The sequence below is a fragment of the Pleuronectes platessa genome, chromosome 3 (assembly GCF_947347685.1).
Source record: "Pleuronectes platessa chromosome 3, fPlePla1.1, whole genome shotgun sequence".
Taxonomy (NCBI): Eukaryota; Metazoa; Chordata; class Actinopteri; order Pleuronectiformes; family Pleuronectidae; genus Pleuronectes; species Pleuronectes platessa.
In genome coordinates, this window is record NC_070628.1 from 3,988,189 (window position 1) to 4,013,671 (window position 25,483).

The window sequence follows — 25,483 nt, forward strand, 5'->3', positions numbered from 1 at the left end:
ATGATGGGAAAATTAAAAACCAGGCTTCTCAAAAACCTGCTGCCATTAAAACACATTTCGTCTCCTGACTCATGCATGAACACGCAGAACAAAACGTTGCACAACACAATTGGTTTCATGGTGTGTCGTCTGCTGAACTCTTTCAACTAAAGCTGAAGTAATGTTTGAAAATGCAAACAAAAGTCAAAACGGTGAGATAATGTTGAAACAAACAACATTTTAACGGCAGTTCCTTAAATACAAGAGTACACGTATGAGGGCTGAGAACTGTGGTCTGGAATTCATGCTTTCATTTCCATGTATTTCACGGATGAGTGAGGATCCAGACTTTCAGGCCGTGGGGATCACAGACTGTAAATAAACATGGACGATTTCACTTCCTCCCACTGTGCAGAAATGAAGCCAAAATGTCCTCGATAAGAACGACGGCCATCTTGCCATGAAGACGCCATTTGAGATTTCTGCTCAACCAATTGAGAGACAGTCTCAGCTGTCAAATCAGAAACATGAACACATGAATGTACATCACTGTGATCAGAACGACCTCAAGGGACAGAAACCATCTTTGAGAAAAAATGTATTCAACACATCCACTCACATGGAGGAGGCAGGGTGTATGACCGATACCCGAGCCAGCCATCAGGGGGCGATCACCATGCTTTGGCTTCACTTTTGAGGAGCTGGACCTTCAGCTGATCTTTTATGCATATTTAAGACTTTTGCTAGAGAACTAATCATTATCCCCGTGAATTCGGATACAGCGAGGTAATATTAGCATTAGCTTGCAATAGCTAACTGTTTATATGTTTTAAGTCTGAAGATGAAAAGATACAAAAGTTATTGCGTAACCTGCGTACGTGCCGTGCATGGAAAGTTTGAAAGTTTAAAAGTAGCTAAGGGACTGTACGGCTTAGAAAATGATTAATTGTCAAGTCAGTCATGTATTTGGTGTAACTGTAATCCATAGAAATGAACATTTGATTAGATCGGGGGTGGGGAGGAAAATAGATTTTAAAGACAGGAAGCACCGACGGTTAAAGGAGAAAGAACAAAGGAGAAAAGATTGAGACATGCAGAAAACTAAAAAGAGAAACTGGTGAAGAGATGTTCAAGACAATCCGGAGGCATCAGAGATCGAGAGACAGGCCAGGTGAGGAAGATGAGAATACAACCAGAGAGAGATGAAGGAGAGCAACAGGAAATGGAGAGAACAGAGCTAGCCGGAGAGGAGAGAGAGAGAGAAAGAGAGAGAGAGAGAGAGAGACAGAGGGGGGAATCCTAATTAAAACACTGAGATGCAGTTTTCAGTTGTTGGACAGAAGGACGTCCACAACTTACTGACATGACAGGATTTCTGACACACATTCTCATTTGTATAGTTCCTGTTTTACTTTCTTTTGTGAGAAGCATGAAAGAGGAAAGTGAAATAGCACTTTTTGGACTTTTGGTCAGTAAATTGTCTTTTCTCAGATGATCTGACAGCAACATGACAACAGACTCAATTTCAATCAGATTTCTTATTTCATTTAACGGGAAATTTAACAAGGATGATGTGACTGAGTTTCATCTTGTGCACATTATTTATCTGTGGAGGTTTTTATTGTTTGAAGTCACAGACGAGAGCAGCAGCTACTATGAGTGTCACTGCAGCAGCGAGTGGATTTGTTGTCCTTCTTCTCACTGTGACAGGTACTGTACCTCTACATTCATGTTGTCACTCTATTTTACACTCAGACTTCTGATTCACCTGAATTATCATCAGTATTATTTTGTATCTTTGTTTAAAAGTTTATATCGTCTAGAGCTCAAAACAATACGGAGTCTCAAACATGTTATTGTGAACTGGAGTCTTGATTCTTCGGTGGATGTCCTCTCAGGCACCGGAGAATTCGTCTCTCACCAAAAACCTGAGTGTTGAATAGTGAGAGTCCCTGCACCTTCCAGCAGGTCAGCAGGGTGACCTCACACTTCCACATGATGTAACAGAATCTGAGCAAAGCAGGAAGTGTGCTTGTAGCTTGAGCAGCAAAATGGCCGACAGGATGCAGACAGATGAAAAAACTCTCCACAGAGTAGATTCACCAGAGAGGACGACTGGGTACCTCCCCCTACTGGCTAGAAAAGGTCACAGCAGGTCACCCAATGAGCCACTACATTGTTATACAAAGTGTGAAATATCTTTCTCTATAGCACTTATACAATATCAAATATTGCAGCCTTAACAATGTGTTTTCGCTGCTTTTCTAGTGTGGTCTACACTTGCGTATGGTGTGAATGTGTGTAAATGAGGTGGCCTGACGTCTAGTTCAAGTCAACTGGAAGCTAAAGGTATAGTAATTAAATTATGTCCAAGTTCAAAGTAGCATAATAACAAATTAATGAAAATCAACAAACTGAGGAGTGTGCAGTTGAAAATCTGTTTCTCTGCAGCGTCTTTGTCTCTCGTCAACACCTGGTTCCATTGACCTCATTCTGCTGAATGTGACGTCACTGGCTGGTTTTAGTCTCAGCTGGTCAGCTACAGTTTGATAGAGGTTTGATATGAACAGCCACTGAAGTTGTTTTTAACACTCGCACAAACCACAGTTTGCACAAACCACAGTTTGATCTATCAGCATCGGGCACAGCATGCAGGTCGGTGTAAAGTGGAAAGAGGAAGGAAGGGGGGGTGTTTAACAGTTTAAAATTATCTTGCTCGTACAGAATCTGTCTTTATTCTCAGACTCTTCTGTGTTGTAGGTAGATGTGTCTCTGATGTGACTGAGTTTCATCTTGTGCACATTATTTATCTGTGGAGGTTTTTATTGTTTGAAGTCACAGACGAGAGCAGCAGCTACTATGAGTGTAACTGCAGCAGCCAGTGGATTTGTTGTCCTTCTTCTCATTGTGACAGGTAGGGGAGAGCGGGGTAATGTGGGACATCGGTTGATGTGAAACACCCACTGTATCTAGGCAACGGAACACATTTGTGGTCATGTGACTATTATGTTTAAAAGCCCCTCCCATTTCCCCCTTGCCATGAAGGAGAAGTTGGTGCTGGTGCTGTGGAAAGTATGTTTTTTCACAAAAATGTGTTTTTTGCATGTAAAAGTAAATTTTCTTGCTTTAAACTTAATCAACTGTTGTGTCAAAACAAATTGATTCAGGTAGAAAAAAAATATATCATACATGTTTGTGAACTTCCAACCTATAAAACCATGTGATTGATGCTAGCTGAAGATTAGCCTGAATTGATAAGAGATTGATAAAATTGTTGCTTCGGGGTAAAGTGGGACAAATGCTGTGGGGTAAAGTGGGACGGTGTCTCACTCTACCCTACCATGAAGCACAAGTTAAGTTTAGTCTTAAATATATTTTAGTGTTATATAACATTATATATGTTTTATTTGTAATGTCATAAACATTGTAGAAAAGCCAGCATGCCAAGAAACTACACCAGGAAGACAACCTGGGGCCAAACCCCCCTCACAGAGATGGAGAGTGCAGCCGCTGAGGTCATGCAAGGAAAGAAGTCCTTAAGAAAAGCTGGAAGGGATAGAAATATTGATAATACAACCCTCAAAAGATTCATAAACAAAAAAGAGAAAGGGAAAGTAAAATCAGTAGCCTGGGGTGCAGTAGCTGAGGTAAAGAGAATATTCACAGATGAGATGGAGGAGGAGCTTGCCAAACACTTAAAACAACTAGCTGACCAGTTCCATCGCCTTGATCCAGTTAAGTGCCGTGAACTGGGATTTGAATACGCAGAGAAAAACAATATCCCTGTCCCTGCCAACTGCCCTTTGTCCTGAAGACATTCTGATCATTTCCATTGCTAGAAAACATCCTGAATTAATGGGAAATGTGTAAATTTGACTGATATATCAGTTTATATCATATATCAGTTTAGCTCGGGATTTTAACTATTACAACATGTGCTGTTATGGTTATGGTAGGGCAAGAGTCCCTACTGAACTAACCATGTGGTGGAGTCCACACAATTGGTTGTAAAAGTGAGGCCTGTGAGCCAACATGAAGCCAGCTAAAGTTTCCATCTAAGATCAAGCATGGAGATTGTATCTCCTCTGGTGGTCAATTAATCCTTGGGGTTTCCCCAGAAACCCCTGCTCTGCTCCTGGCCGTTCCCACTCTGATCTGACCTCTGACACTCAATTGGCTTAAAGCCAGCATCATCCCATGACCACACCTCAAGGAGGCTGGCCCTCCTCAGGTTAATAAAATCCCTGACACCCCAAAAATCGCAGCCATTCTCCCTGCTAAGGACTTCAACCAGGGCCCTTCCGGGCCTCTCAGATGTTCCAGCTCTAAAGGGGGCAACCTTAACTTTTAGTTTATCAGCCATTTCTCCCTGCTAAGGACTTCGACCAGGCCCCTTCGGGGCCTCCCAGATGTTCCAGCTCTAAAGGGGGCAACCTTAACTTTTAGTTTATCAGCCATTTCTCCCTGCTAAGGACTTCGACCAGGCCCCTTTGGGGCTTCCCAGATGTTCCAGCTCTAAAGGGGCAACTTTAACTTTTAATCTTCGCCATTTACCCTGCACTGAAGACGTCACCAGGACCCCCTCCGGGTCTTCCTTATGATTTAGTTGCTAAAGGGGGCAACATCCACAAAAGTTTGTTCTAGCTTCTATTTTCTTTTAGCTTAAGTCAACACTTATTTTGAAATACTATTTTTGTTTTTAACTTGAAAAGGCCACGCAACAGGAAGCTCATTCGCCGGCCGAGACAAAGACTTTTCTTTTCCACGATCTCCAGAACAACTGTGCCACCGCTTTTCATCACTGCAGAAGAACAACGTCATCCCGATGAGGAGCAAGACGAAACCGCTCCTATTCGGCCCAGCCGACGCTGCTGCAACAGAGGAACCAGCAAGACACAAGAGTGTCAAATGTTGGGTTTGTTGTTGTTTTCGATCCAGGATGAAGAAAACTCTGAGCTTGAAATCAGAAGTCAATGAAGCTGTGCAGATGATAGAGATGAGAGGCAGTGAGGCCAAAAGAATGACTCCATATCACTGAATTCCTCTCACTATGTTAGAGAAAGAGAGAAAACATTTCTTGGATCAGCTACTTTGTCTGAATCTGCCCCAAAATCTAAAAGGTTATTTCCATTGACCGTATATTAAAATGGACGTAGACTCTGGGTCTAGAAAGTGAAGTGAACTATCCATTGAGAGTAAAATAGACCATAAAGCACTGCAGGTATTGGGGCATGGATAACGTGTGATTGACAGCTAGTACTGGGTGCAGGTCACAGGTTTAAGTGGGCGGGCAGTGTCCTTGGGCCCTGAGTCAGGCTCCACCCCCTCTCCTCCAAATATGGTTACTTCTGGTTTCAAATAACCAAGATGGCGCCGGACAACATGCGTTAACACTTCTTTCTTGGTCCATATCCCGTCTTTCCAACTAGTTTTTTTTTAAATCAGTTCATGAGTTTTTGTGTAATCCTGCTGATGAAAAAACAAACGAATGGACAGGGGGCGCAACTACGTTCAAACTATTTTGAATGAACTGTGATTATTTGCAGGTTTCATGAATAAAGTCCACTGAGGATTAATATTTTCTCATCTCTCCCCCATCAGTCACACAACTGTCCTGATTATGAGAACGTTGCTGCTGCAGCACAGACAGAAGACACAGAGGAGCAGGAAGACCTGGTGTGAAGCATCAGGTCAGAGCCACTGTGACAAACACAACCAAGATGGACGACTTCAGAGAACATCCGTACAAGAGAGTTTTACAGAAACCATAATATGTAGTTATTAAATACAGGAAATCTGTCCCAGCAACAAAATATCTGAGTGCAAGCGCAGAGTTTGAGCACAAGCAGAGCAAATCTAAGCACCAGCAGGAGCTGTGTGAGTGCAAGCGCAGGGTTTTGAGTAATATAAATATAAATATTTTTGGTCTTTTGTTTTCACTCCTCATCTATTTATCTGTTTGTTTTTCAGCAAAATAACACCAGTGATGTGTAATAATGCTTTACATAACATTACATTACATTTCATTAAACCGACGCTTTTATCCAAAGCGACTTACAATAAGTGCATTCAACCCTGAGGGTACAGACCCAAGACGACAATAATCAAATCGCTTTAAAAGTTATCCCATGAAATGGTGTGCCTTTCAGCATTTAATAAATGTGGTTGTCAAAATAAAATATAAACATTAATATTAAATCATAACTTTAGTTGGTTAAAGTTACCCCGGGACACCAGCCTTAAATGGAAGGGAAAAGATAGCCAATTTATGGATTAAGATCAGTCTCATTTAGATCTAGTTCAATTAGAAATCTCAATATTTACTATTAAAGATTATATAATGAACAGTGAAGGTAATGGAGTTCTTGACAGTGTAGCGGTTGGCAAAATTCACTTATGCAAATTTAATGAAAGAACATTTGTGAAAGAAAAACATTTATTGTGAATATAAAAAAGTATAAAAACACAAATTACTAACAAACGTACTAACTAAACAAAGATGTGTGTGTGAGTGTTTGTGTCTATGTAAGTTAGTGTGCTTCCCGAGATGGTGGCTTAATTAAAAGTTCACACCTTCCTTAGAATGCTCTCAAGATGGTCGCTGGCCACCCCAAAGTTAGCAGCCCCCCCCCCCCTTTTCTTCTGAAGTGGGGGAGGAGATAACTAGGTGTAGAGATATGCGTGTGTCTGTGTAAATGTTGGGTCAGACAATGAAAGGGTCAGAGAGATCCTGTGAAGAGCGTAACTAATATTAACTTTCATATAACTGTAATGACAATATCTCCATACATATTGGACTTATAAACGTCACACAATCAAATACACAGTCTTGCTTAGCCTAATATGATTATTATGCCCAGATTTGTTACCGATCCTTGGAAAAGGGAAAAGGATGTTGCAGTTCGCAATTCTGTGAAGTCTCCGGGCTGTTCGTAAGGTTTGCCTTCACTGTCCTGTTGAGCTGTGGGGCTCAGTTGCTTGTGGAATCCTACCTGCAGGACATCGAGTCGCTGCTAGGAGTTTGAAAGAGCTTGAGATGTGTGGAGGTTTCCTTGAAGAGATGAGTTGGAAGCTGTACCTCTGACCTCCTCTCGTTGGGTGGGAAGAGAAGATGCTAGGGGTCCCCTTGGCAATGCAGGAGAAGAGAGCTGACAGCCTCCTCCTGGGAGGGTTGATGGAAAGAGAAAGAATTGGGGGGGACCTTGGGTTATATTGGCCCGGTGACCTCACAGGTCATGGGGCCAGAGTGACCAATAGGAGTTAACCCTTGTGGTTTTTAATACCTCTGTGTGAAGTTGAGGAATCCTGGGAGAGTGAGTTCCCCGTGCTCTGGCTTTTTCCAGAACAATGGAACCTGTATCACCCTGGGAGAACGAGTTTGGGAGGCTTTCTCAAAAACAAAGAAACAAGCTGTTTTCAGGCTTTGACTAACATGTAGGCCGAAAAGGAGGCCTGTGGTTCCACAAAAAAAAAAATGTACCAACACAGGGTTTCTGACACACATTCTCATCTGTATAGTTCCGGTTCTATATCTCATTACTGCCTTTACTGTCCTAAGTGACAAGCATGAAAGAGGAACGTGAAATAGCACTTTTTGGAGACTTTATTTTTTGTTTTCTTGTATTTTATTTGTTGTCACATCTGAGTATATCCAGTAAACTGGCTTTTCTCAGATGGTCTGACAGCAACATGACAACAGCCTCAATTTCCATCAGATTTCTGATTTAGTTTAATGGGAAATTTAACAAGGATAATTAAAATATTACATGAAAACAATACATCTTAACAGATTGTTTGAAAGATATAATTTTCTAAATTCTTCATTAAAATGTAAAAAAATAAATAATTGACCCGTGTTGTATATTTAGTTGAATTGCATCTTATTCTTATTAAAGGCCTGTCCAACGCTGCTTACAGCTTCAGTTGAGGAGGATTCAGGTTTGGTACAAACAGACACTAAAGTCGTTTCTCTCACTCTATTAAATGAAGAAATTCACAGTTTATACAAACCACAAGTTACTTCTTTTTTTTGGTTTAATCTAAGACCATCGAGCTCAGCAAGCAGTTCAGTGGAAAGAGGAAGGAAGGGGGATGGAGGGGTGTGTTTAATAGTTTACATTTATTTATCTTTCTCTGACAGAAACTGTATTCATTCTGAGACTCTTCTGTGTTGTAGGTAGACGTGTCTGTGATGTGACTGAGTTTCATCTTGTGCACATTATTTATCTGTGGACATTTTATTGTTTGAAGTCACAGACGAGAGCAGCAGCTACTATGAGTGTAACTGCAGCAGCCAGTGGATTTGTTGTCCTTCTTCTCACTGTGACAGGTACTGTACCTCTACATTCATGTTGTCACTCTATTTTACACTCAGACTTCTGATTCACCTGAAGTGAGATTGAGAAAGAAAGTAAAAAATATAAATGAACCATTCATTCATTTTCAGATCACCACCTGTAAAGTGATGCAGAAAGAAAATATATGAATGAATTATCATCAGAATTATGTTGTATCTATGATTAGAAGTTTCTATCGTCTAGAGCTTAGAATATTACAGAGTCTGAAACATGTTATTCTTATTATTATTATTATTATCATCAAGACTGAGTTCCTCTCCTCTCGATGAGGACTTGTCATCAGTGTGTGGAGTCATTAGTTGAAATGCTATGGAATGCTGCTCATGGAAATGTGTTTCTTTTCTACAGAAAGTAAAAAGTAAACTAAGTGTTCTCTGGTGTGGTTATGAATCTGATTCTCTGTGTTACAGTGGTACAGTGTGAGAATGGCTGGGATGTGAGTTACACTTCTACTGAGATCTGTGCTGTCAGAGGATCAACAGTGGACATTACCTGTACCTACACATACCCATCCACATTCAATAACCATGATACTACAGTTCAGGAAACTTTCTGGTTCATTAAAGAGAGTAATGGGATTCACGTTGATCTAAGGACTGATCCGGAGTATTCAGGTCGTGTGGAGAATCTCTGTGGAAACAACAAGTGCACTCTGAGAATCTCTAACCTGAGAGAGAGCGACTCAGCTGTTTACAAGTTGTTCACAACAAACCAACCTACTGGGAGTTTAACTGGTTCAGCTGGAGTCACTCTGTCTGTCACTGGTAACATTTACATCTGAGCATTCATTCATTTATTTCCTACATCTTGTTTGGTTCACTTGAGTGTGTCTGTGCACTTTTATATGCATGTGTGTGTTCTCAGTTTGGACTAAAATTAATTTCTTATTCTCACACACAGATTTGCATGTGCAGGTGAGCGCATCAGGGAAGTCTAACTCTTATTACTGGGCAGAGCTCAGGTGTCAGAGCAGTTGTCGTCTTCCTGATCATCTGAACTACGTCTGGTACAAGAATCAACAGAAGATGAAGGAAGGAGCAACTTATACAGATTATTTTTATCCTGCAAACAGAGTTTCCTGTGCTGTTAAAGGACTCGAGGATTTCCGCTCTCCGTCAATGTGTGAGTTTAATCTACAGTAATTCACTAACAGCACCATCTGCTGGAGTATTTGAGATAATGCATTGTACCATAACTTCATGTGTCTTCAAATACCTTTTTCTGCAAGGGCACATTGAACTCTTGGAATACTACTGTCAGTACTGACAAACTAGTGTAGTACTAGTACTAGTATTCTGCTTGTGTAAATAAAGATGGAAGACATGACTGCTCCCTAGAAGTGAAGCCAAAGCATTGAGATCACCCCCTGGTGGCTGGCTGCAGTATAGAACATACATCCTTTCTCCTCCATGTTAGTGGGAAGGACATGGACCAATTCAAAAAGTCAAATACATTTTTCTCAAAGATGGTCTCTGTCATTTAGGTGGTTCTTATCACACTCTATTGTTCATGTTTCTCATAAGTTCGGTTTTAATTAGTTATTTGATCATACTAAACTTAGATTCAACTTCATGATTGACAGCTGAGGCTGACTCAGGATTGGTGGAGCTCATGTATGGGCGGGACCTTGATACTGTGGCTCCATCTCCGGATCACTACTGTGCAGACTGTGGTTCCAAATGTGAAAGATGGCAGCGTTGGTATCCAGGATATTTTGGCTTCATTTCTGGAGAGTGGGAGGAAGTGGAGACGTGTCGTCCATCTTTGATCGACTCTGCATAAAAGACACAGATCATTTCCTCCATATTGACCAGTTTGCTCCATTATAAGAGCAACTTATACAAGGTCCCTCATGTTCCTCATCTCCAACAGTGTGTTTCTCCCTCACACTGAAGTCTAAAGGGAACTTCACTGTGTTTTATGTGAACTGAAAGTTTCCTCATCTTGGTATCGTCATCATCTCAAAATGAAAACCTGCCGACTGGTGATTCACCAGAGAAAATACATGGAGTTAGTTTTATAAATGTATAAGTTCATCTTCTGATTCTCGGATGTGCTCTGTGTTACAGTGGTATGGAATCAGAATGGCTGGAATGTGAGTTACACTTCTACTGAGATCTGTGCCTTCAGAGGATCAACAGTGGACATTAACTGTACCTACACATACCCATCCTGGTTGAATAACCTTATAACTAGAGTTCAGAAAACTTTCTGGTTCATTAAAGAGAGTAATGGGATTCACGTTGATCTAAAGAATGATTCAGAGTATTCAGGTCGTGTGGAGAATCTCTGTGGAAACAACACGTGCACTCTGAGAATCTCTAACCTGAGAGAGAGCGACTCAGCTGTTTACAAGTTCATGTTCACAACAAACCAACATACTGGGAGTTTTACTGGTTATACTGGAGTCACTCTGTCGGTCACAGGTAACATTTTCATGAGAGTCAGTTTGAAATGTTAGTGTGTATGTTGAAATAAAATCACATGTTTGTTCACAGACCCTCAGCTCCAGGTACATGTGAAGAGATCAACAGCCAATCCATCTTCTACCTGGACAGAGCTGACCTGTCACAGCAGGTGTCAGCTCCCTGATCATCTTTCCTACGTTTGGTACAATAACAATAAACCTGTTGGACAAAAAAAATACTTTCACCTCCGACACTTTGATGCTGAAGACAGCTATCACTGTGCTATAGAAGGACAGGAGCATTTCCCTTCTCCTACAGTGTGTGAGTTTACTCCTCATGAAGCTACAATAATGTGGATAAATTGAAATATAAACTTTTAACAAATAATAAAGAGATTGTTTTGATTGTATTCTCATCCTGTGTGTTAATATAAACTATCCTTCAGACGCTCCAAAGCCTCCCTCTGTGTCAGTGAGTCCCTCTGGTGAGATCATGGAGGGCAGCTCAGTGACTCTGAACTGCAGCAGTGATGCTAACCCAGCAGCTCAATACACCTGGTACAAGAGAAGAGGAGATAAACAAGTTCAACGTCTCAGTGAAGAGACACAATTTGTCCTCAGCTCCATCAGGTCGTCAGACTCTGGAGAGTATTACTGCACAGCTGAGAATGAGCTGGGAAGGAGTTCAGCAAACATCTCTATTACTGTGACATGTGAGTGAAACACAGGTTATTAAGTGAAGAGATATTGAATCCGTACCATTCTTTGTCCTTTCGATTTTAAATGTGCAGATATCGGTCGTTTGACTTCTGTCCCATAAATATTCACAGTCAGATCATCAGCAGCACAAAGAGGAATCCACCCAGCGTCATTTAAAACATCCATAAAGCTTTCACCATCCTCAGTAAACTTGAAAGATATTTCTTTCACTGTGCACATTCACGTGACGAGCAAACAGCTCTCAGCAGACAGACTGTGGTGAAAACAAAACCCTGCTCCTGTGCACACGTCACACATACACCTCCCAGCAGGGGGAGCAGTGGATCATTAACATTTTAAGAGACACGCCCACAAACAGTCCACTCTGAACAGGGCTCTTCACACGTGTTGTGCAATAGTAGGAGTAGAATTGACGTTGGCTAATTATTAATAATCATGAAATATGATTATTAAAATAACAGTTATTTCTTAAAAATAATCAAAAATGATAAAGCTATTAATTAAGAAATGTAACACATTTAATTAGAAATGATACGGTTATCCATTAATAATAGTTAAAATAATTAATGAAAGCAATAAAATTATCAATCAAGAATAATACAAATCTGTAATCATTGCTTATTGTCGCGGGGCACCACCCTGGTTACAGGGACCAACGATACAATCTAGAAATATCAGTCTCATAATGATAAATGTCAAATCAATAATCTCAATATTTAATATTAATAATTATTTAATTAACAGTGAAGGCTACTAAGTTCGAGCACAGGCAATCATAATCCAGCTGCAATCACATACATATGCACAAATAATCACAGACTACAGATACTTTAATTACAAAAGCATTTATTAAAAAGGGGAAATAAAGTTAATGTTATTCAATGATTCATCATTTTAACAAGCTCCGATATTTCAAAGATAAACACAGCAGCAGCACTTATCACAATTCAGAAAATACATGTAAAACCGGCGGTCTACCTATGTATGTCTGTCTTGGTGTGTGGGTGTGTCTATGTGTATGCATGTGAAATAAAGTTAGTGTTATTTAATGATTCATCATTTTAACAAACTCCCATATTTCAAAGATAACAACAGCAGCCGCTTATCACAATTTAGAAAAACACATGTATTCATCTATGTGTATCTGTGTGTGTGTATCTGTCTGTATCTATCAATGTGTCTCTGTGTCTGTGTGTCTGTGTGTGTGGGTGTGTGTGTGTGTGTGTGTGTGAGAGAGCGAGAGAGAGAGAGAGAAAAAGAAGGGGGCGTGGCGATGACGCAGTCACGTCACATCTAAGATGGCGGCCGATCATGATTCGTGGAATCAAGGCCTAAAAACTCTCAAAATGGCGGATTGACTACAAAACAAGATGGCGGAGCCGTTATGAATTTAGAGCCAGAATGGGAGGAGAGGGAGAGAGGAGGCGTGGCAATAATAGATTCAAAATGGTGGTTTAACTTGCGTTATTCAAAATGGAGTCTATGTTAATGACACCATGTGGCCGGAGCTCACACTGGTGGTCGTCACATGAATTGCACCAAGGGATTTTCAGACAAAGAGAATTCTTTGTCTCTGCTTTGGCGTTCGGCCGCATGGCTTCCAGATGTGTCCAGCCTCTCTGAATATAGATTTAATTATGTTACATGAACTGTATTCTAAATACAGATCGGATGTGTGTATAGGTCGGTTTAGAAGGAGAGAGAGAGAGAGAGAGAGAGCATACAAGGAGAGAGCAAAGCTCTTAAAAGCACCGTCAGAGACAAGTTACATTTACTTTACCACTCAGCACCCAAGTGGCGTTGTGTGCTGAGGTTTGACCGGTAAAGTCTCTTTAAAGTTGTTCAAACGGTCACAATGAGCTGGAGACGCTGCTCACGGCGCTTAAAAACTGTGGCACAAGGCCGTAACCGGAAACCGGAAGTGGCGAATCGCCGCTAAACATTAGAGACTCGGCGGTCTCATACAAAACAAATACGTTCAAGTATTAAAACAATACGCTACGTATTAGATTAACATCTGCCCAGACAATAAAGCCTCTTACTGTGACCTCCGCGGTGTTGCTTGCGCGTGGGGCGCGGATTTCCGGGAGTCCAGTGAATGTCTCGTTAAACCCCAGGATGCGTGCGAACGGGCGGATTCCTTGAAAACAAAATCAGTGTCCTGGCCTCTTAAGCGGTGCTCCGGTGGGTCTCGTGGTTGCAACGGAGATCAGCGCTGGGCCGAATCGAGCGAACTTCTCTTGCTCTTGGAATGGAATTCAGCTTCGTCTCTTCTGCAGGGATGATCAGCGGTAACACCGCTGTGGATTTGGAAAGAAAGTCTGTGATGCTCGACCGGCGAGCGAGTTCCTGTGCGCGGCCTCTTCAAGTTAAAATAACAAAAGTCCTTTTGAAAATAAAAACGTCGACTGAGATAAAAGACAATGAAAGAAATGAAAGAAAATAACTCTGGTTGCCCCCTTTTGCAACTAAATCAGCTGGGAGGCCCCGAAGGGGCCTGGTGTTGTCTTCAGAGCAGGGTAAAATGGCAGCGATGTTTGGGGTTCATGGGCTTTTAAATTACCTGAGAGGTCCTCCTCCTTGAGGAGTTGGTCATAGGATGATGCTGGCTTTAAGCCAATTGAGTGTCAGAGCTGGACCTGAGTGGGCTGGGCTTGGAAATCAGCGGGGGTTCCAAGGCATTCCCAGAACATTTTTCCACCACCAGGGGGAGATTCTTGAGCCTGCAGGAGGATGTTTTCCCGCCCAAAGTTTAACAACCCTTTGTTCCTCTCGGCTCCAGTGTCTGGTGGCACCCCGCTGGGCTCTGGCCCAACACACGTTTTATTAGGAAGAAACTCTGTCTAATTGTGGAAAAGGGTCATAATATGTCATGTTTAAGTCAACATTACAAACTGGAATATGGTTTGGAAATCTGTGGACATTCAGGGGAGTCTGGAAACAGTAGTGCAACAGGAAATCATTGAAAACAACTCTCATTTAACAACAAGAAGAATTTACCTGTGTCAGTTTAACAACTTTGCTGTTGTAACTCAGTGACTCAACTCACCTGAACACCTTTGACTTTAACACATCATATCATATATGTCCCCAAATGTTAAACACAATGTCGGTCATCTGTTATCATCATTCTGTTTTTACACATACAGATGCTCCAAAGCCTCCCTCTGTGTCAGTGAGTCCCTCTGGTGAGATCATGGAGGGCAGCTCAGTGACTCTGACCTGCAGCAGTGATGCTAACCCAGCAGCTAACTACACCTGGTACAAGGAGAACCGAACTCTGCTTCAAGGACCAGAGGGTGTTTATCGTCTCTCCTCCATCAGCTCTGGGGACAGCGGGGTCTACTCCTGCAAGTCTGAGAATCAGTACGGACGGATCAACTCCACGTCTCTACACTTAGACGTCCAGTGTGAGTAGAAAACATCCACATGTCCATGAAACCCAGCACTGTCTCACAACCTTACAGAAGGTTACTGGGTCCGCCCCCTTATCTGGATTCACACCAAACTTTACTGAGTTCTTCCCTGACCCGTTCCTCATCCTACCTCCAAGTTTCATGCTAATCGACTCAGTAGTTTTTGTGTAATCTTGTTTAAAATCAACAAACAACAAACGAACGGACTGTGGTGAAAACCTCTGTTGTTGCATAGCTACACTACAGCTTCACTCATAGTGACGACATTCCCATGATATGATCATAGATTATTTTTCAATGTATTTAAGCTTCAGGTCGTCTCTATAGTCCTATTAGAGGCAGGAGTACAGCAGAAGGCAGTTTTAAGGATTTGTAACTTCTTTGTGACATTACTTATAAGTCATCTATCATTATATGATGGGGAATAATGTTCTGATCAGTATATGATTTTGTCTCTCTGCTATTTGTGGAAATATCTTGGAATATGTGTCTTTTGGATAAAATCTTTGCTCATCTTGACCTCTGACCTTTGACCGATCGGCTGAAACGTTAATATTCACATAATATTCAGTAAGTTCGGTTCATGTGTTGAGTTATTTTGTACATTCACACAAAGAGGCTGAAAACAAAACCCTCAGTACCTGCTTCTGTCTGTGCTGGCGCCCCGGGTTAATAATGATCATCTATATTTAAGAAGCACTTATCAAAACCAGAGAATGAAAAGTTCTTCACTTTGGTTAATGAATATTTCTGAGTTGATTTCATGATCTTGCATGTTTTACACCAGACGCTCCAAAGCCTCCCTCTGTGTCAGTGAGTCCCTCTGGTGAGATCATGGAGGGCAGCTCAGTGACTCTGACCTGCAGCAGTGATGCTAACCCAGCAGCTAACTACACCTGGTACAAGGAGGACGAGGACTCACCAACAGCATCAGGACAAATCTTCACCATCACTAATATCACAGCTGAACATGGTGGAAAGTATCAGTGTGAGGCCCAGAACACACACGGACGTAGTAAGGCCACCTTACATCTGACTGTTGGAGCAGGTGATTTTAGCACTCTGACTTTTACGGCCTACACCCCCCCCCCCCTCCTTTTAATTGCACCAGAACCTAAAACCATCAATACTCAGGATTTCCAGATGTGTCACAGCTGTATATAAAGCCCATCATATTGCACATGAACAATACTGACTGACCAACAGCATCACCTGGCAAACTGAGTCATCAGTCTAACCACACTGTTAATGTCTCCTGTCTGTTGTCCAGGGAAGTCAGTGATAATCATGAATATCATCAGGCTGACTCTGGTGGTCGTGCTGGTTCCAGTGCTGGTCTGGACTCTGTGGACGAGGTAAAACAATACAAATCCATCAGTTCACCCTCTGCTCTTTGACTGTCTTCTTCAAATGTCTTCAAACACTAGTTTCAGTGTTATGAAGTTCATTTTGTCAAATGTTGTGTTTGTTGTTGTTTTCGATCCAGGATGAAAAAAACTCTGAGCTTGAAATCAGAAGTGAATGAAGCTGTGGAGATGATAGAGGTGAGAGACAGTGAGGCCAAAAGAATGACTCCATATCACTGTTTTCATCTCACCATGTTAGAGAAAGAGAGAAAACATTTCTTGGATCAGCTACTTTGTCTGAATCTGCCCCAAAATGTAAAAGGTTCTTTCCATTGAACGTATATTAAAATGGACGTAGACTCTGGGTCTAGAAAGTGAATTGAATGATCCATTTAGAGTCAAATAGACCATAAAGCACTGCAGGCATTGGGGCATGGATAACGTGTGATTAACAGCTAGTACTGGGTGCAGGTCACTGGTTTAGGTGGGCGGGCAGTGTCCTTGGGCCCTGAGTCAGGCTCCACCCCCTCTCCTCCAAATATGGTTACTTCTGGTTTCAAATAACCAAGATGGCGCCGGACAACATGCGTTAACACTTCTTTCTTGGTCCATGTCCTGCCCTTCCACCAAGTTTTGTTGAAATCAGTTTTTCAGTTTTTGTGTAATCCTGCTGATGAACAAACAAACGAATGGACAGGGGGCGCAACTACGTTCAACTGTTTTGAATGAACTGTGATTATTTGCAGGTTTCATGAATAAAGTCCAGTGAGGATTAATATTTTCTCATCTCTCCTCCATCAGTCACACAACTGTCCTGATTATGAGAACGTTGCTGCTGCAGCACAGACAGAAGACACAGAGGAGCAGGAAGACCTGGTGTGAAGCATCAGGTCAGAGCCACAGTGACAAACAGAATCAAGATGGACGACTTCAGAGAACATCCGTACAAGCCAGTTTTACAGAAACCATAGTGTGTAGTTATTAAATACAGGAAATCTGTACAAGCAACAAAATATCTGAGTGCAAGCGCAGAGTTTGAGCACAAGCAGAGCAAATCTAAGCACCAGCAGGAGCTGTGTGAGTGCAAGCGCAGGGTTTTGAATAAAAACACCACGAAATATGAACGTGCAAGTCCAGCTCTCAAACTAAAAGACCACACTTTTGAATTTAGAGAAAAACACCCATACATTTCCTTTCTACTCATGGTTTCCTGTTTTCTTTTCTCCTCAGGTGCACTGTGATTGGTTGAAAGTATTTAGGAGGGAACAGTAAGTATCTCTCTTTCCATCCCCGAGTTGCAGAATCAGCAGTTTGTGCAGCATGACCGTTAGAGCAAGAGTATTGTTGTGTTTTTTATTTTCTTTTTCTTTGTGATGGGTCCAGTTGTCCAGTTTCCGCAGCTTTATTTCTGTGAGCTTTAGTTCTGATGTGGGTTTAGGTTAAAGGAAGATTCTCAGATCCTACGACCCTTTGTGGGTTGGTGTGTTGGGTTTTCCTTCTTTTGTCCATTTTGCCGGCCTGTTGTTGAAGTTGTTGTCTTTTCTGCAATAATTATTATGAAACCAAGGCCAGTAGCTGCTTCACTGTAAAATGTTTTCACAATGCTAAAATTTATGCAAGAATATCTATTCCTTTCTTTTCCTTTTGAGATTGAATTCGTGTATGTGTAATATATCATAATGTGCTGTTGGGAAATGTTTTTTGTGCAACCACAGACGGCCTATTTTCGGCCTATATGTGTTGTCAAAGCCTTAAAACAAGTATGGCCTTTGTCTTGAGAAAGCCTCCCGAACTCAGTCTCCCAGGGTGCAACAGGTTCCATTGTTCTGAAAGAAGCCAGAGCACAGGGAACTCACTCTCCCAGGATTCCTCAACTTAACACAGAGGGGTGAAAAAACCCCAGGGTCAACTCCTATTGGTCACACTGGCCCCTGACCTGTGAGGTCACCAGGCCAATATAAGGAGAGGTTCCCCCCAAATTCTTCTTCTTTCTCCAATCCTTCTGAGGGCCAAAGGCTGTCCAGCTCTCTTCTCCTCCTGCATCGGAGAGAGGGAGAAACCTGATTTCTCCAGCTCAGCTCTTCTCTTCCCACCCAACGAGAGGAGGTCAGAGGTGCAGTTTCCAACTCATCTCTTCAAGGAAACCTTTACGCATCTCAAGCTTCTACAAACTCCTAGCAGTGACTCGATGTCCTGTGGGTAAGATTCAATGGCAACTGAACTGCACAGCCACAACAGAATCGCGAATGCAGAACCTTACCACACAAAGCCAGGAGATGTCACAGAACTGCAAACGGCACAGCAACTTTCTCCCTTTCTAAGGACTGGTAACATACTGGGCTTAATAATTATACTAGACTAAGCAATACTGTTTATTTGATTCTTTGCAGTGTTTATAAGTTTGATATATGTGGTGATATAGTGTTTATAAGTTAAATGAAAGTTAATGTTAGTTACTGTCTAAACAGACTCATTTAAATATGTTCCCGCTACCAGTTGTAAAACCACTTCTGAAGAAAAGGGGGGGGGGGGGGCTGGGAACTTTAGCGGGGCCAAACCACCATTTTGTAAGCAAGCTAAGGAGGGTGTGAATTTCAGTCAGCCAATTTGGGAAGCACCCTAATTTACACACACACACACACACTCACATACACATCTTTGTATGGCTAGTACGTTTGTTAGTAATTTGTGTTTTTATACTTTATTATATTCATAATAAATGCTTTTCTTTCACAAATGTTCTTTCATTAATGTTGCAAGAGTGAATTTTGCCAACCTCTACACTGTCAAGAACTCCATTACCTTCACTGTTCATTATATAATCTTTAATAGTAAATATTGAGACTTCTAATCGAACTAGATCTAAATGACACTGATCTTAATCAATAAATTGGCTATCTTTTCCCTTCCTTTGAAGGGTGGTGCCCCGAGGTAACTAACCAACTAAAGTTATGATCTAATATTAATATTTTAAATATTAATGCTTTAAATTTTATTTTGATAACCAAATTCATTGAATGCCTAATGGCACACCATTCGATGGTATGCCTTTTTAGGCATTATTGCACAGCAATGCAAAAGGAAAAGAAATAGGACATTTTTACCGAAGTAAATAGGCTGAATATACAAAAACAATAATAGAGGATGCTGAAAATTAAATAGACATGTTGAATAAAAACAAGGAAGTGTGTACAATTGAGTATTTTGTGTACCGTGGATGCGAAAAGTATGGAAGTGGAAACACAAGTCAAGACTGTACCTTGTGGTGGTTGTGTGTTGGTCCAATAGGTGGCACCAGTTCACCACTTTTCCTCCAGGTATGAGCATTGGCTCCAGTGTTGAGTTGCTCAGGTGAGTTTGATCCTCTGTAGATTAAATGTATTTATATCTTTAACCGAATATCCGGATTCTCTGTGAGGAAGGGGGAGGGGGGGGGGTGTTAACTGATCAGCTCATAATCACTAATATTGATAATCATCATCTGATACAACATTCTCCTTCTTTGAATGACCTGACGACTCACTTCCCCAGCGTCTCTCTCTCTCTCTCTGATGATTTATATTCATGCAGCCGATGGAATTTTGCAGCTCTCCAGGGAGGACAGGGACTAAATGGCAGAGAGTCCAGGTTATTAGTTTGAGTCTTTGCCTCTGACACCTCCTGCTGTGTTTGATTCTCTCTCTCCTACACAGTGACTCTGTCAATTCTATGACACACAACCCATAAATCAAACTTCAGGAGCTGTGCAGCAAAGTTTAAATCGGCTGGAGATTTTAAATTGAATGAATTATACAGTTCTGATGATGGGAAAACAAAAACCAGGCTTTCTTAAAAACCTGCTGCCATTAAAACACATTGTGTCTCCTGACTCATGCGTGAACAAGCAGAACAAAACGTCACACAACACAATTCAGTCTAGGACAACACAAACACATAAACAGCGGGGGAACAGCAGGAGCGCCACATGGTTTCATGGTGTGTCGTCTGCTGAACTCTTTCAACTAAAGCTGAAGTCGCGTTTGAAAATGCAAACAAAAGTCAAAACAGTGAGATAACGTTGAAACAAACGACATTTTAACGGCACTTCCTAAAACAAAAGTGTTCAAGTGTAAGGGCTGAGAACTGTGGCATGGAATTCATGCTTTCATTTCCATGTATTTCATGGATTGAGTGAGGATCCAGACTTTCAGGCCGTGGGGATCACAGACTGTAAATAAACATGGACGATTCCACTTCCTCCCACTGGCCAGAAATGAAGCCAAAATGTCCTCGATAAGAACGACGGCCATCTTGCCATGAAGACGCCATTTGAGATTCTGCTCAACCAATCAAGAGACAGTCTCAGCTGACAAATCAGAAACATGAACACTTAAATGTACATCACTGCGATCAGAACGACCTCAAGGGACAGAAACCATCTTTGAGAAAAAATGTATTTCACACATCCACGTGTAATTGGTGCAACTGTAATCCACAAAGATTAACATTTGATTAGATCGGGGGTGGGGAGGAAAATAGATTTCAAAGACAGGAAGCACCGACGGTTAAAGTAGAAAGAACAAAGGAGAAAAGATTGAGACATAGAGAAAACAAAAAAGAGAAAACAGGTGAAGAGACGTTCAAGACAATCAGGTGGAAGTGAGGAAGATGGAGAAGACAAACCAGAGAGACATGAAGGAGAGGAACAGGAGAGGACCAGAGTGAGAGACGGACGACAGGAAACGAAGAGAACAGAGCGAGGCGGAGAGGAGAGAGAGAGAGAGAGAGAGAGAGAGAGAGAGAGAGAGAGCGGAAGAGAGCATATTACTCGTGGCAGACTCTGTGATGGAGTTAATGGGGTTTAGCCACTTCCTATATGTCATTACTGCCTTTACTGTCCTTCTTGACAAGCGTGAAAGAGGAACGTGAAATAGCCCTGTTTTAGCAATTTTTTTTGTTTTCCTGTATTTTATTTGTTATCACATCTGAGTATATTCAGTAAAATTGCCTTTTCTCAGATGGTCTGACAGCAACATGACAACAGCCTCAATTTCCATCAGATTTCTTATTTCGTTTACAGGAAATTTAACAAGGATAGTTAAAAAAGACAGGCTGTTCAATGCTGCTTACAGCTTCAGTTGAGGAAGATTCAGGTTTTGTACAAACAGACACTACAGTCGTTTCTCATGCTCTGTTAAATTAAGAAATTCATAGTTTGTACAAACCACAAGTTACTTCTTTGTTGTAGGTTTAATCTAACACCATCGAGCTCAGCAAGCATGTAAGTGGAAAGAGGAAGGAAGGGGGTGGGTGGGGGGGGGGGGGTGTTTAACAGTTTAAATGTATCTTTCTCTTACAGAATCTGTCTTTCTTCTCAGCCTCTTCTGTGTTGTAGGTTGACGTGTCTGTGATGTGACTGAGTTTCATCTTGTGCACATTATTCATCTGTGGACGTTTTTCTTGTTTGAAGTCACAGACGAGAGCAGCAGCTACTATGAGTGTAACTGCAGCAGCCAGTGGATTTGTTGTCCTTCTTCTCACTGTGACAGGTACTGTACCTCTACATTCATGTTGTCACTCTATTTTACACTCAGACTTCTGATTCACCTGAAGTGAGTTTGAGAAAGAAAGTAAAAATATAAATGAACCATTCATTCATTTCAGATCAACACCTGTAAAGTGATGCAGAAAGAAAATATATGAAGGAATTATCATCAGTATTATGTTGTATCTTTGATTAGAAGTTTCTATCGTCTAGAGCTTAGAATATTACAGAGTCTGAAACATGTTATTCTTCTTATTATTATTATTATCATCATGACTGAGTTCCTCTCCTCTCGATGAGGACTTGTCATCAGTGTGTGGAGTCATTAGTTGAAATGCTATGGAATGCTGCTCATGGAAATGTGTTTCTTTTCTACAGAAAGTAAAAAGTAAACTAAGTGTTCTCTGGTGTGGTTATGAATCTGATTCTCTGTGTTACAGTGGTACAGTGTGAGAATGGCTGGGATGTGAGTTACACTTCTACTGAGATCTGTGCCTTCAGAGGATCAACAGTGGACATTAACTGTACCTACACATACCCATCCACAGTTAATAACCATGATACTACAGTTCAGGAAACGTTCTGGTTCATTAAAGAGAGTAATGGGATTCACGTTGATCTAAGGACTGATCCGGAGTATTCAGGTCGTGTGGAGAATCTCTGTGGAAACAACAAGTGCACTCTGAGAATCTCTAACCTGAGAGAGAGCGACTCAGCTGTGTACAAGTTCAGGTTCACAACAAACCAACCTACTGGGAGTTTAACTGGTTCAGCTGGAGTCACTGTTTCTGTCACAGGTAACATTTCCATCTGAACATTCATTCATTTATTTCCTACATCTTGTTTGGTTCACTTGAGTGTGTGTGTGCACTTTTATATGCATGTGTGTGTTGTCAGTTTGGACTAAAATGAATTCCTTATTCTCACACACTGATTTGCATGTGCAGGTGAGAGGATCAGGGATGCAGGCCTCTTATAACCTGGCAGAGTTAAGGTGTCAGAGCAGTTGTCGTCTTCCTGATCATCTGAACTACGTCTGGTACAAGAATCAACAGAAGATGAAGGAAGGAGCATCTTATTCAGGTTATTTTCAATCTGCAGACAGAGTTTCCTGTGCTGTTAAAGGACTCGAGGATTTCCGCTCTCCTTCAATGTGTGAGTTTAATCTACAGTAATTCACTAACAGCACCATCTGCTGGAGTATTTGAGATAATGCATTGTACCATTATTTTATGGTCTTTAAATACTTTTTTCTGCATGGGCAAATTGAACTCTTGGGATACTAGTGTCAGTACTGACAAACTAGTGTAGTACTAGTACTAGTATTCTGCTTGTGTAAATATAGATTGAAGACATGACTGCCCCCCAGAAGTGAAGCCAAAGCTTTGTGATCGCCCCCTGGTGGCTGCAGTATAGAACATACATCCTGTCTCCTCCATGTTAGTGGGAAGGACATGGACCAATCTAAAAAGTCAAATACATTTTTCTCAAAGATGGTCTCTGTCATTTTAGGTTCTTATCACACTCTTTTGTTCATGTTTCTCATAAGTTTGGTTTCAATTTATTATTTGATGACATGAAAAGTAGATTAAACTTCATGATTGACAGCTGAAGCTGACTCAGGATTGGTCGAGCTCATGTATGGGCGGGACCTTGATACTGTGGCTCCATCTCCGGATCACTACTGTGCAGACTGTGGTTCCAAATGTGAAAGATGGCAGCGTTGGTATCCAGGATATTTTGGCTTCATTTCTGGAGAGTGGGAGGAAGTGGAGACGTGTCGTCCATCTTTGATCGACTCTGCATAAAAGACACAGATCATTTCCTCCATATTGGCCAGTTTGCTCCATTATAAGAGCAACTTATACAAGGTCCCTCATGTTCCTCACCTCCAACAGTGTGTTTCTCCCTCACACTGAAGTCTAAAGGGAACTTCACTGTGTTTTATGTGAACTGAAAGTTTCCTCATCTTGGCATCGTCATCATCTTAAAGTGAAAACCTGCTGACTGGTGATTCACCAGAGAAAATACATGGAGTTAGTTTTATAAATGTATAAGTCTATCTTCTGATTCTCTGGTGTTCTCTGTGTTACAGTGGTGAGTCAGAATGGCTGGAGTGTGAGTTACACTTCTACTGAGATCTGTGCCGTCAGAGGATCAACAGTGGACATTAACTGTACCTACACATACCCATCCTGGTTGAATTACCTTGAAACTACAGTTCAAGAAACTTTCTGGTTCATTAAAGAGAGTAATGGGATTCACGTTGATCTAAGGACTGATCCGGAGTTTTCAGGTCGTGTGGAGAATCTCTGTGGAAACAACAAGTGCACTCTGAGAATCTCTAACCTGAGAGAGAGCGACTCAGCTGTGTACAAGTTCAGGTTCACAACAAACCAACCTACTGGGAGTTTTACTGGTTCAGCTGGAGTCACTCTGTCTGTCACAGGTAACATTTTCATTAGAGTAAGTTTGAAATGTTAGTGTGTATGTTGAAATAAAACCACATGTTTGTTCACAGACCCTCAGCTCCAGGTACATGTGAGGAGATCAACAGCCAATCCATCTTCTACCTGGACAGAGCTGACCTGTCACAGCAGGTGTCAGCTCCCTGATCATCTTTCCTACGTTTGGTACAATAACAATAAACCTGTTGGACGAAAAAAATACTTTCACCTCCGACACTTTAATGCTGAAGACAGCTATCATTGTGCTATAGAAGGACAGGAGCGTTTCCCTTCTCCTATAGTTTGTGAGTTTACTCCTCCTCATGAAGCTACAATAATGTGGATAAATTGAAATATAAACTTTTAACAAATAATAAAGAGATTGTTTTGATTGTATTCTCATCCTGTGTGTTAATATAGACTATCCTTCAGACGCTCCAAAGCCTCCCTCTGTGTCAGTGAGTCCCTCTGGTGAGATCATGGAGGGCAGCTCAGTGACTCTGACCTGCAGCAGTGATGCTAACCCAGCAGCTCACTACACCTGGTACAAGGAGAACCGAACTCTGCTTCAAGGACCAGAGGGTGTTTTTCGTCTCTCCTCCATCAGCTCTGGGGACAGCGGGGTCTACTCCTGCAAGTCTGAGAATCAGTACGGACGGATCAACTCCACGTCTCTACACTTAGACGTCCAGTGTGAGTAGAAAACATCCACATGTCCATGAAACCCAGCACTGTCTCACAGCCTTACAGAAGGTTCCTGGGTCCGCCCCCTTATCTGGATTCAAACCAAACTTTACTGAGTTCTTCTCTGACTCGTTCCTCATCCTACCTCCAAGTTTCATGCTAATCGACTCAGTAGTTTTTGTGTAATCTTGCTTAAAATCAACAAACAACAAACGAACAGACTGTGGTGAAAACCTCTGTTGTTGCATAGCTACACTACAGCTTCACTCATAGTGACGACATTCCTAACCCATATGATCATAGATTATTTTTCAATGTATTTAAGCTTCAGGTCATCTCTATAGTCCTATCAGAGGCAGGAGTACAGCAGAAGGCAGTTTTAAGGATTTGTAACTTCTTTGTGACATTACTTATAAGTCATCTATCATTATATGATGGGGAATAATTTTCTGATCAGTATATTACTTAGTCTCTCTGCTATTTGTGGAAATATCTTGGAATATGTGTCTTTTGGATCAAATCTTTGCTCATCTTGACCTCTGACCTTTGACCGATCGGCTGAAACGTTAATATTCACATAATATTCAGTAAGTTTGGTTCATG

At 41.5% G+C, this 25,483-nt stretch overlaps 1 protein-coding gene across 2 annotated transcripts; it reads left to right on the forward strand.

Annotated features, from left to right (window-relative positions):
• The first annotated feature begins 8,145 nt into the window (after positions 1 to 8,145).
• LOC128436867 (sialoadhesin) lies at positions 8,146 to 18,742 on the forward strand. Of its 2 annotated transcripts, XM_053418763.1 has the most exons (12): positions 8,146 to 8,308; positions 8,747 to 9,100; positions 9,237 to 9,458; positions 10,406 to 10,762; positions 10,835 to 11,065; positions 11,190 to 11,456; positions 14,613 to 14,873; positions 15,667 to 15,927; positions 16,150 to 16,234; positions 16,366 to 16,423; positions 17,027 to 17,115; positions 17,456 to 18,742. In XM_053418763.1, the coding sequence occupies exons 1-11, from the start codon at positions 8,254 to 8,256 to the stop codon at positions 17,105 to 17,107; spliced, it is 2,232 nt and encodes a 743-aa protein (XP_053274738.1). In that variant the 5' UTR covers positions 8,146 to 8,253; the 3' UTR covers positions 17,108 to 17,115; positions 17,456 to 18,742. The 2 variants fall into 2 exon arrangements, with proteins under 2 accessions (XP_053274738.1, XP_053274739.1); XM_053418764.1 differs by lacking the exon at positions 14,613 to 14,873.
• Positions 18,743 to 25,483: the final 6,741 nt, after the last annotated feature.